This window comes from Theropithecus gelada, chromosome 11, assembly GCF_003255815.1.
Source record: "Theropithecus gelada isolate Dixy chromosome 11, Tgel_1.0, whole genome shotgun sequence".
NCBI classification, from domain to species: domain Eukaryota; kingdom Metazoa; phylum Chordata; class Mammalia; order Primates; family Cercopithecidae; genus Theropithecus; species Theropithecus gelada.
This window is the reverse complement of record NC_037679.1, coordinates 7,194,470-7,207,424: the sequence shown is the minus strand read 5'-3', so window position 1 is coordinate 7,207,424 and position 12,955 is coordinate 7,194,470. Positions and strand designations below refer to the sequence as shown.

General features: G+C 39.4%; 1 protein-coding gene across 3 annotated transcripts in view; it reads left to right on the top strand.

Annotated features, from left to right (window-relative positions):
- The window catches only part of SENP1 (SUMO specific peptidase 1), a 62,182-nt gene that overhangs the window by 4,027 nt on the left and 45,200 nt on the right, over positions 1-12,955 (top strand). For all 3 annotated transcript variants that reach the window (XM_025402548.1, XM_025402549.1, XM_025402547.1), the window contains exons 2-4: positions 955-1,002; positions 4,333-4,463; positions 6,032-6,116. In XM_025402548.1, the coding sequence (XP_025258333.1) occupies positions 999-1,002; positions 4,333-4,463; positions 6,032-6,116 (220 nt within the window). In that variant the 5' untranslated portion in view covers positions 955-998. The remainder of the gene's footprint in view (positions 1-954; positions 1,003-4,332; positions 4,464-6,031; positions 6,117-12,955) is intronic.

Sequence of the window (12,955 nt, the reverse complement as noted above, 5' to 3'; positions counted from 1 at the left end):
TATGTTTATTAACCTAGTTCCAAGCAGTTTGGTTGTTTTTTTTTTTTTTTTTTTTTTTTTGAGACAGAGCCTTGCTCTGTTGCAGTGGCGTGATCTTGGCTTACTGCAACCTCTGCTTGCTGGGTTCAAGCAATTCTCCTGTCTCAGCCTCCCGAGTAGCTGGGACTACAGGCACGCACCACCACACCTGGCTAATTGTTGTATTTTTAGTAGAGATGGGTTTTCACCATGTTGGCCAGGCTGGCCTCCAACTCCTGACCTCAAGGTATCCGCCCTCTTCGGCCTCCCAAAGTGCTGGGATTACAGGCGTGAGCCACCGCACCCCGCCAGCAGTTTGGTTTTTAACATCTTTATTTTGTGGAAAAAGTGGATATATCAGAGGAGACAGTAATTTTTATATAGGCAAAGGGGCTTTGGTTTGTAGCAGTTTGATTGATGATGTTGGGGGAAGTACTTTGTACTCCTCCAAAGTAGTCCTTGATTGTCGTTAGAGTATCAGGCCGCTGAGTAAGAGATGGAGGAAAAGTCTTAATAGGACCATCACAAAGTCTGTCACTTGTTTGTGAAGTGATTTAGCGTGGGTTAATAGAACAATGAGTTGGGAAGAATTTCTAGGTTATAATTTTGGTGTAGTTGCTGACATTATGACTTTATGCAAAGCACTCAGTCTCTTAAGGGTTGGCGCTCCCAGCTTGCTTCTTGCTTTAATATTCTGTGATTCTGTGGGTAGTCTGTAATTGCTGTTTAATGTAGCACAGGTTGCAGAAATGTTTGGAAGCACCTCAAGCTAGTTTTAGTTTTTACCCTTTTCCCATCAAGTCAACTCTTTACCACCTTAGATTTTTCTCCACTAAGAACACAAACAAATGTCACTTCTAGTGGCTGCACCTTCTAAAATTAAGTGAAGTAGGCGTTTCAGTATGTAATTTTTCTGTTTTGTGTCTTCTTTTATAGGACTTTGTATCTTTGCTAAAGTCAGTGATGTGAAAAGACTTGAAATGGGTAAGACTAACTAGTTGTTGAATCCTTTTAGCTACTCTCATTGGTTAAGCTAGAGTGAAAGAATGGGTTTTCCTAACATTTTCAGTATTTGTATCTTTGTGCTTAATAATAATTTTAAGAGAAATCTTAATCCTAATTATGTAATACTATATGCCAAACATAATTATTATTATTTTTTTTTTTCGAAATGTAGTGTTGCTCTGTCACCCAGGCTGGAGTGCAGTGGCACCATTTCTGCTCACTGCAGCTTGTGTCTCCTGGGTTCAAGCAATTCTCCTACCTCAGCCTTCCAAGTAGCTGGGATTACAGGCATGTGCCACCATGTCCAGCTAATTTTCGTGTTTTTAATAGAGACAGGGTTTCGCCATGTTGGCTAGGCTGGTCTCAAACTCCTGACCTCAGGGGATCTGCCCACCTCGGCTTCCCAAAGTGCTGGGATTACAGGCATGAGCTACCGCGCCCAGCCCACATAATTATCTTTTGGTTAGAACATTGTTTATGTACTCATTTAGGAGTATTATCTCATTGATTATATTGAAAAAGCCAAATATACCCTGGCAAACATTTACTGTGTACTAGACACTGTTCTAAGTATTTAAAATATATTAGTTCATTTACTCCTAACATCTTACAAGGGTACCTAATAGCACCTACCAAGTAGGTTACTGTTATTATCCCTATTATATCACGAGGAAACTGAGACACAGAAGTTAAGAAGCTTGCCTAGAGTCATGTGCTATAACTGGCAGAGCCAGGATTTAAACCTAGGTACTCTGGTTCTAGAGTTTTCTAGAGTTCTTGTTCTTTTTTTTATTTTATTTTGAGACGGAGTCTCACTCTGTCACCCAGGCTAGAGTGTAGTGGTATGATCTCAACTCACTGCAACCTCTGCCTCCTGGGTTCAAGCAGTCCCCGTCTCAGCCTCCCAGGTAGCTGGGATTACAATCGTGCGTGTGCCACCACATCCGGCTAATTTTTGTATTTTAGTAGAGATGGGATTTCACCATGTTGGCCAGTCTGGTCTTGAACTCCTGACCTCACATGATCTGCCTGCCTTGGCCTCCCACAGTGCTGAGATTACAGGGGTGAGCCACCGTGCCCAGCTGAGAGTTCTTGTTCCTTAGTACTATGTTATACTGACTTCTAAATGACAATTTGATTAATGTAAATATTTTATTTCATTTAGCTAGTGTTACTGAGAATTGTGATTAGGACATTTTTCACTATTTCATTTATAGTACTTTATGTCTGTTAAGGCGATCAATATAAGATCAGGACTAGTAGCTAATTTAGAAATAAGTTGAAAAATCTGTACACTTAGATTTTATAACATCCCTATGTTCCTTTTAGATTCACATTAGCTTTCTCTCTATTCTGTGTTTTCCTTTTCCTTAGTCTGCCTTCTCCTTCCCTGTTCATTTGTTTGCATTTTCTCTCATTGCTGATACCAGTGTAAGTCATTGAATTCTGTTACCTTTATTGCTTCTATTCTAGCTCTTCTGTAGTAATAAAGTTATCAAAAATGGTTCAAAAGTAAAATTCTGCCCTAATGTTATAGTTATTGAGCTGATACCTATTAAGAGCAATATGAATAAAATTATGCTTCTAAAAAATTTCAGGCAGATGATGATGATGATGATGATGATGATGATTCTTATTATTATTAGAGACAGAGTCTCACTCTCTTGCCTAAACTGGAGTGCAATGGTGTTATCTTGGCTCACTCCATCCTCCGCCTCCCGGGTTCAAGCGATTCTCATGCTTCAGCCTCCCAAGTGCTAGGATTACCACTATGCCTGGTGTATTTTTAGTAGAGATGGGGTTTTGCCATGTTAGCCAGGCTGCTCTCAAACTCCTGGCCTCAAGTAAGTGATCCACCCACCTCAGCCTCCCAAAGTGCTGGGATTACAGGTGTGAGCCACCACACCTGGCAGGTGGATTATGTCTTAAAGCACTTTTTTGTGTTAAAACAGGAAATGAACCAGTGTTAACAGTGTTTATTACTGAATGGTGAATTTTTTGCCCCAATCTTTTATATTTAAATTTTTTTCTGTAGTTAAAATGTTAAAAAAGTTTCTTTTGGGAGCATTTTTGTTTTTTGTTTGTGTTTTTCTTTGCTGTTTTCTGAGATGGGGTCTCACTCTGTCGCCCAGGCTGGAGTGCAGTGACTCTGTTATGGTTCACTGCAGCCTTGACCTCCCCACGCTCAGAGGATCCTCCCAGCTCAGCCTCCTGAGTAGTGGGGACTACAGGCATGCACCGCCATGTCTGGCTAATGTTTTGTTTTGTTTTGTTTTTTAATAAAGATGAGATTTTGCCATATTGCCCAGGCTGGTCTCGAACTCCTGGGCTTAAGCCATCCGTCTGCCTCAGCCTCCCAAAGTGCTAGTATTACAGGTGTGAGCCACCTTGCCTGGTCTTGTTATTTTTAAAACTTTAAATTAAGCTGTTTTTATATGTGTACAAGTTTTGAATTGTTTTGAAATTAACTGAGGCCATCTACCAATGAGCCAATTTCTGTACATGGACCTCTGTTGACAATGACAATATGAGATTTTTGCCTTTAGTTAGCTATTAAGGAGGCATTTTATTTTATTGCAGAGTTGTTCTTCAAGTTCTTTTTTTGTCTTTTTTTGTTATTATTGTTAGACACAGGGTCTCTCTCTGTCACCCAGGCTGGAGTACAGTGGTGTGATGATAGCTCGCTGTAAATTTGAACTCATGGGCTCAAGGCAATCCTCCTGCCACAGCTTCCCAAGTAGTTGAGGCTACAGACATGTGCCACATTGGCTGGCTAACTTTTTTTATTTTTATTTTTTTTTGAGATGGAGTTTTGCTGCTGTTGCCCAAGCTGGAGTGCAATGGCGCGATCTTGGCCCACTGCAACCTCTTCCTCCCAGGGTCAAGCAATACTCCTGCCTCCACCTTCTGAGTAGCAGGTACCCGCCACCATGCCTGGCTGATTTTTGTATTTTTAGTAGAGACGGGGTTTCACCATGTTGGCCAGGCTGGTCTCGAACTCCTGACCTCGTGATCCACCCGCCTCGACCTCCCAAAGTGCTGGGATTACAGGTGTGAGCCACTGCACCTGGCCTGCTGGCTCATTTTTTAATTTTTTGGGGAGACAGGGTCTTGCTATGTTGCCTAGATAGGTCTTGAACTTCTGGCCTCAAAAAATCCTCCTGCCTCAGCCTCTCTAAGTGCTGGGATTACAGGCTTGAGGCACCATGCCTGGGTGGGAAGTGTTTTTATTTGGTGAAAAGATTGGTTCATAGGGGAAACATTATTGAAGAATTATGTGACTTGAACTAATCCAGACTCTCTCCCTAGATGATATTGCTGATAGGATGAGGATGGATGCTGGAGAAGTGACTTTAGTGAACCACAACTCCTTATTCAAAACCCACCTCCTGCCACAAACAGGTTTTCCAGAGGACCAGCTTTCACTTTCTGACCAGCAGGTTAGGAGCAATTTTCTTCCTTTAATTAATTAATTATTTGGGCTCCTCATACGTTTTCATCTTATGTAGTTTAAATACCACACTCAAAAATACAAGCATGGATATAAACTTTTTAGAATCAGTAATTTTAGTGTTTGGAATTCTGCTCTATATATTAAAATTAAGACAAGGAAGTTAAGACAAAATAGGCTATGTATGAGTTCTTTGAGAACAGTACCTTTTAGAAAACTCATTGTTTTCTGAATTTTCAAATTACTTATATGCAGATCGGTGTTCTTTTAAACTAGCGCTTAAAATTGCTGAGCATTAAATGGGGGAGAAATGTGAAAATATAGAGCAGCTCTGGGATGTCTGTGCCTGGTTTTCAAGGTCTGGTTCAGGACCAACAGCATCAACATTACTTGGGAGCCTGATAAAAATGCAGACTCTCAGGCTTTACCTCATATCACTGAATCAGAATTTATGTTTTAAAAACATCCTCATTTGATTTATATGCACATGAAAGTGTGGGGAGCACTATTAATAAAGCAGTCTTTTTCAATAGGAAAGCCATTAGTAATTTGGATGAGATCATTCTTTGATGTGTGAATCTTTCCTAATAGGATATTTAGCATCCGTGAGCCCTAGGCACTAAATACCTGTAGCATACACCTCCCCCCCCATAATCATTTTAATAGTTAATGTATGTCCACACATTTCCAGATATGTACCCAGGGTACAGCACCACCTCTGATTAAGAGCTATCTCTGTAAAGTTATCAAAACAACCAAAACCAGATTGATTTTTCTCAGCCTTTTTAGTATGTGTTATAACTGGCTTTCAGACAGGGTGTACTAAATACATACTTACCTTTTAGTGAACATTCTTTGAATTAAGTTGTATAACAGATATTTTGCCTGTTTTTTTTCTTAAAGCCTGAATTATTTCATTAGATTGTCTACGTGTTTTCCTTTCTTATTAGTATGTAGTACTAATATGTATAACATGTAAATATAATTATATTGAGTTCTGAAATAGTCTTAGTTCTGCTATAGTCTTTATTTATTTAGAGACGGGGTCTCTCCATGTTGTCCATTGCTAGTCTTGAACTCCTGAGCTCAAGTGATCCTTCTGCCTTGGCTTTGCAAAGTGCTGAGATTATAGGCATGAGCCATTGCACCCGGCTTATAGTCTTGTTTAATTATTTATTTTTCCTAATATATGCTTTTATTTTATTGTTAAAAAACATGACATGGCCAGGCATGGTGGCTCACGCCTGTAATCCCAGCACTTTGGGAGGCCAAGGTGGGTGGATCACCTCAGGTCAGGAGTTCAAGACCAGCCTGGCCAACATGGTGAAACCCTGTCTCTACTAAAAATACAAAAATTAGCCAGGTGTGATGGCACATAATCCCAGCTGTAATCCCAGCTACTCAGGAGTCTGAGGTAGGAGAATCACTTGAACTAAGGAGGCAGAGGTTGCAGTGAGTAGAGATCATGCTGGTGTACTCCAGCCTGGGCAACAAGAGTGAGACTTTGTTTCTAAAAAAAAAAAATGTGACTTAAGAAAAATCTTCTGCTTTGTTTAGATTTTATCTTCCAGGCAAGGACATTTGGACCGATCTTTTACATGTTCCACAAGAAGTGCAGCTTATAATCCAAGCTGTTATTCAGGTATGACACATTACTTGGAGTCAAGGGACTTTATACCTTTTGGATTTCTTTATAGCATATCTTTTATGTTTATCATCTCCAAAAGTAAAGACATTGTCAAAAACAAGATGGTATTTTCTTCACTAGAACATCATTTGAATGGCTTTTCCTGTGTATGTGGTTGCTATGATACTTTACTGATTTTGTCTCATCCAAATACTAGTTTTCTAGTGGGAAAGTGTTTTGAGAATCTAATCTAACTGTCCATTATGCCGTTGTAAAAAGCAATACAACTTTGTTTTTGACTTTTTTTGGGGATATGTGTATGTGATGTGTGAAAAGGGTGTTTGTTTTGCATTAATTTAAATCACAGAGCTAGTTTATTTCTGTTCTACTTGAAACCATGAAACCTGAAAATTTATTTATTCCTGAGCTTGTCCTTCTTTCAGGGCAGGAAATGTTAACTGTGTGTTTCTGTCTAGCACCTGCCACAGCCATATGCTTGCATATTCAAGGGCTTGCCTATTTAACTTGTGATCCATGACAGAAGTCAGCATTCTCTAGGCTGTTCTTATCCTGTGACCTGCCTATCTATCATCTGCCCTCTTACGAGGGTTTGGACTTCCAAGGGTCTTCTGCCTCTGCCTTGAGAAACTAAGAGTTTTGTTGGTTAGCCTCTTGGCAGTAGGACTCAGGAAGATTACAGTAGTCTTCCCAGGTCTTTTTACTCCTTATGCTTCAGTCTTCTTGCCTTACCACAATATAGGAATACTAGTTATACCATTGAAACTGCCTGAAGAGGAATTTTTTTTTTTTTTTTTTTTTTTTTTTTTTTTTTGACACGGAGTCTTCCTGTGTTGCCCAGGCTGAAGTGCAGTGGTATGATCTCGGCTCACTGCAACCTCTGCCTCCTGGGTTCACACAATTCTCCTGCCTTAACCTCCCTAGTAGCTGGGATTGCAGGCAACCACCACCACGCCTGGCTAAATTTTGTAATTTTAGTAGAGACAGAGTTTCACCATGTTGGCCAGGCTGGTCTCGCACTCTCGACCTGAAGTGATCCTCCTGGCTCTGCCTCCCAAAATGATGGGATTACATGTGTGAGCCACTGTACCTGGCTGAATTTTTATAAGGATAAATTGGGATGATAAATACAGAATGCAGATAATAATTATTCTTGTTATTTGGCTTCCTTAGGATTCTTTGTCAGTGAGATCTCCTCCCTAAAAAGACGTTAGTATGATGCTTTTTTAGATTCACACTGTATTTAAATGTGATTTAAGTGGGTGATACTTTATCTGCCCTGGGCACTGGACTTCCATAGTACATGCATAATTTGTATAGAAAAATCAATTTTCTCAAAGCGTAACTCTACTACCATTGTTATTGAGAAGGCTTTTTGATGAACAGAGTCTGAAATCTGGTTTGATAGCTCAGTATTAATGATGGAGGAACGGTTGAATGGTTAATGAAATTAGATCATCGGTATTTCCATTTGAACTCAGGCTATGTTTGCTTATAATTTCATATGCCAGTTTACCATTGGATAAAATCTCTGCTTTAAGTTAAAAACAATTACTTAATAATAAACAGCTATATAGAAAATTCTACTGAAAGTTCCCTTCTCATAACCCAATTCTAATGTTTTATTTTTAATTTATTTTATTTTATTTTGTTTTTTTTGAGATGGAGTCTCGCTCTGTTGCACAGGCTGGAGTGTAGTGGCACGATCTTGACTCACTGCAACCTCCGCCTCCTGGGTTCAAGCAATTCTCCTGCCTCAGCCTCCCGAGTAGCTGGGATTACAGGTGCCTGCCACCATGCCTGGCTAATTTTTGTACTTTTAGTAGAGATGGGGTTTCGCCATGTTGGCCAGGTGGTTTTTGAACTCCTGTTCAAATCACTCAGGTGATTCACTCGCCTCGGCCTCCCAAAGTGCTGGAATTATTGGCATGAGCCACTGCGCCTAGCCTATTTTTAATTTTTTTTGAGACAGTCTCACTCTGTCACCCAGGTTGGAGTGTGGTGATGTGGTCATGGCTCACTGCAACCTCGACCTCCTAGGCTCATGCGATTCTCCTGCTTCAGTCTCCCAAGTAGTTGGGACTACAGGTACATGCCACCATGCCTGGCTAATGTTCTAAAAAATTATTTATAGAGATGAGGCTCTTGCTGTATTGCACAGACTGGTCTCAAACTCCTGGGCTCAAGTGATCCTTCTGCTTAGGGCTCCCAAAGTACTGAGATTACAGGTGTGAACCACTGCACTCCATCTCATCCAACTCTTATTTAACTCAAGTCTGTGTAATCTCTTCTGATTATCTGTGTGTATATACCTCGTACATGTTGCGTGATTTGACACATGTAATCTTTTTTAACTCAGTATTTTTATATTTTAATTTTTTTTGAGACAGGGGGTCTCTGTTGCCCAGGCTGTAGTGCAGTGGCACAATGACAGCTTAGTGCAATCTGAACCTCCTGGCTGTGATCCTCCCACCTCAGCCCCCTGAGTAGCTGGGACTACAGATGCATACCACCATGCCTAGCTAATTTTTGTATTTTTTGGTAGAGACGGAGTTTCTCTGTGTTGTCCAGGCCAATATAGTTTTAGTTTTTCATCTGTCGACGTGTTCTTTTTTAATCATTTTCTGCTCATTTCTAATTCATGAAATTGATACGCACATCCACAATCCCTTCTGTGCAATTCCAAATCCAAAAACCTCTGAAAACCAAAAATTTTTTTCACAACTCATTTGGCTTCAAAACCTGACCTGAGGCTGGGTGCAATGGCTCAGGCCTGTAATCCCAACACTTTGGGAGGCCAAGGCGGGTGGATCACTGGAGGTCAGGCATTCGAGATCAGCCTGGCCAACATGGTGAAACCCTGTCTCTACTAAAAACGCAAAAATTAGCTGCGTGTGTTGGAGGACACCTGTAATCCCAGCTACTTGGGAAGCTGAGGCAGAAGAATCGCTTGAACCCAGGAGGTGGGGGTTGCAGTGAGTGGAGACTGCGCCATTGCACTCCATCCTGGGCAACACAGTAAGACTTCATCTCCAAAAAAAAAAAAAAAAAAAATACCTGACCTGAATTAATTCCTTGGCAAAACCTACTTGAACTGACACTAAGCTGTTTATATTTTTTTCTTTTTTAAAATCTCTGTAAAAATGAGTATTTTCACATTTTGCTGCAGATAACATGTTTGATTACGGAGTGCTATTACAGATTATACTTGAAGGTGTTACCTAATATGCCAGGTTATCTTTCTAAAATTCCAAAAATTTTAAATTTGGATATAGAACTGGACGCAAGCATTTGATTTGGGATAATGGACGTGTGCCTTCATTTGCTTCATTATTTTCCCTATGGTTTAGGTGCACATTTACCCTTAACCATTTTCAGCTGTTGTTAATAACATGCCCTAAAAGCATTGGTATATAGAGCTTTTTTTCTTCTAAGTTTCAGTAAACCCTTGATACTCACAAAGAATATAACTAAGATTATCTTAAGTTCTAATATAATATTTGGCCAGATTCCTTGGCTTTCTACTCAGTTACATAATTGTTGAGAGTTATATTTTTCTTATGTTTATCCTCATACCACAAGTTGATTCCTATATCAACAGTCTTACACTAAAAGCTTCATGTCTCACTTGAGTACCTTTTTTTGGAGAAGAAAATAATTACAACAGTTGCTATATATAGATGATGAATAGAGAATAACAATAGTGAATAATAAAGTCATACTGAAATGGGGGTGCTAAATTACTCACAGCTTGAAGCAGAGTACTCAAATTTGTGTCTAACAAATCTCATCTAGTCCCTGATCGAACAAGCTTATGGCATGTCACAGACATCAAAGGTCACTTTCTAAAAATCAGTATTTTAAATCTGTGAATGTCAGTGGTCTTATATATACTTTTTTCTTATAATGAAGTCTTTAATTAAAACCTACTTTTTACTATGGACTTTAACAAAACTTCTTCCTCTTTCCATACTCGTTCCAATTATGCTCTCTCCTCTGGATATACTCTTTTCTAATAATCCCCACATCGATTGCAGTGGTCATCACCTTCTGCCTTACCACTTGATTGGGCTAGACACGGACCCTCAGTTTACCTGCCTTAATCTGCTGATCCTGATTTTACTGGTATTTGTCTTCTCTCTCACCCTGCTGTCTCCTCCTCCACCAGGATGAAAATGAGCAGGAAGGCCCAAACTTTAGGATCTAGGATCTGGAACCTCTCCTTTATTGCTTTATTGGGTTAACATCTCTAGATCAAGCTTTTTAAAAATCTACCTCTCAATCCACTTAAGATTAGAGTATTTAAAATATTGATTTTTTAAAAAATAAAGTTTTAAAAACTTTGTTACAGTTTACTTTGTTACAGTAAAACTTTATATGCCTGTACTCCCAGCACTTTGGTAGGCCAAGGCGGGAGTATCACTTTCGCCCGAGTTTGAGACCAGCCCAGGCAACGTACTGAGACCCTATCTCTACAGAAATAAAAATAAATTACCTGGACTTGGTGACATGTACCTGTAGACCCAGCTACTGAGGAAGCTGAGGTGGGAACATCACTTGAGCTTGGGAGGTCAAGGCTACAGTAAGCTGTGATGGTGCCACTGGCACTCAGCCTGGGGGACAGAGGGAGGCCCTGTCTCAAGAAAAAGAAAAAGTTTAACCGTAAACAGAGAAAAGTAGGATGAAAAGAAATGATTTTGCTCATGCTTAGAATAATTATCAATGTCTTCTCTTTGGAAAATATGTTAAATTAGGTTACCAGAATGATACTTGGTAGGTAAGATTATTTAAACATCCTGCTATTATTTTAACTAAAGTTAACAGGAACAACTGGTAGTTACTTTCATAGTAAGTAGTTACCTGACACATTCTTTTTTTTTGGAGACAGAATCTCACTCTGTTACCCAGGCTGGAGTGCAGTGGCATGCTCTTGGCTCACAGCAACCTCCATCTCCCGGGTTCAAGTGATTCTCATACCTCAGCCTCCCTAGTAACTGGGACGACAGGCGTGTGCCACCATGCCTGGCTAATTTTTTGTATTTTTAATAGAGACGAGTTTCACCATACTGGCTAGGCTGATGTCGAACTCCTGGCCTCAGGTGATCCACCTGCCTCGGCCTCCCAAAGTGTTGGGATTACAGGCATGAACTACCACACCCAGTCTTGACACATTCTTTTTTAATATGAAGTTTATTATATTCATAAAAGTATTGCTTGTCCCTGCAGAAAATTTGTACAGAAAAGTAGAAAAATACCCATCACTCTATCATTAGAACATAACCACAATTAAATTTTTGGTGTATTTTCTCCTAGTTTTGTGTGTATGTATGTACACATAATAGGTAATCTTTTTTGTGGTGTTTGTAACTCTGATTTCTTACAGAAATCAGTGATGACAGACTATCATGTTAAACTCTTACTATATGTGGCCAGGCACAGTGGCTCACCTGTGTTATTTCAGTACTTTGTCTTTGGGAGGCCCAGGTGGGAGTATCACGTAAGGCCAGGAGTTCGATTCCAGCCTGGGCAACACAGTGAAACCCTGACTTTCCAAAAAAATAGAAAAATTAGGCATGTATGATGGTATGCACCTGTAATCCCAGCTACTTGGGAGACTGAGGCAGGAAGATTGCTTGAGCTTAGGAGTTCGAGGCTGCAGTGAGCTATGATTGTGCCACTACAGTCCAGCCTGGGCAACAGGGTGAGTCCCTGCCTCAAAAACAAACAAACAAAACAGTATCTGTAGTTTCCTCTTAGTCTGTCTCTAGCTTTGCTTGATCCCATCAGCAACAGAACACCATTCAGCGATTGATTTCATTAAGTGTAGTTGGAACCACCTTTTTCTGTTTAAGCAGACTGCTGCCTGATCTTCTGCTTTTCTTTTTGCATTTTGAAGCTGCCGTCTCTGTCACATGCCATTGAGAATGCTACTCTGACTTATCCTTGGTCTCAAATTTCACACCTGTTAGGGTAACTTGTATTTTTGACAGACCGATTCCTCAGACAGATATCTCTATTTAGATCATGCCCTAATCAAATTTTAGCCAAAACGTGTGAGAGACAAATATTTCTACTGTTATGACTTTAAACTTAAGTCTAATAATTTTCTAGTTTTTTACTAAGACTCATTTTCATTAGCCTCATGTTTCTGTCCTCAAAGTTATAGTAATAGATGCTAAGCATAGATACTGATTACAAAGGAACAAAGTTACAATTTGTTTTGAAAGTAAATTAGCTTATTTTAATTATCAGACTAAGGTCACCAACTGTTGAATTAATTAGTACTAATACCACCCTGACTGCTGCTTTTTTCTTGTCTTATTTACCCTACATCCTGACATCTTGATTAGCTTACAGAAACACAAAATTATATTTTTGAAGGCTGCCTATTTGGATAGAGTATCAAAAGATACATTAAATATTTTTAATAGCATACATTTACAATATTGTGAAAAGTTCTATAGTAATATGCGTTAAAAGAATATCTTCAAAATAATGTCAGCACTAGAAAAAAATTCCAGAAGTAGAGAATTATTATTCTTATGTTTTCACTGGAGCTCCTTAGAGTTCCATAACTTAATGTCTGAAGTTATTTTGAGGGAGCTGTTTTAAATTGTCCAATTCTGCAGATAGGGAGAGGAGGGTATAGAAATTATTCTACCACTCCTAGCTGAAACTTCAGGAGGTTTTTGATATCCCAGATTGTAATCCATAAGTTAGAAAATTCAAATAATAAGTAATTCTCAATTAATCTGATTGTAGTAGCAAACACTGGAGTAATAATATGTTTGATTATGGCATTAAATGACTGAAGATTATTATACCAGAACCAGATA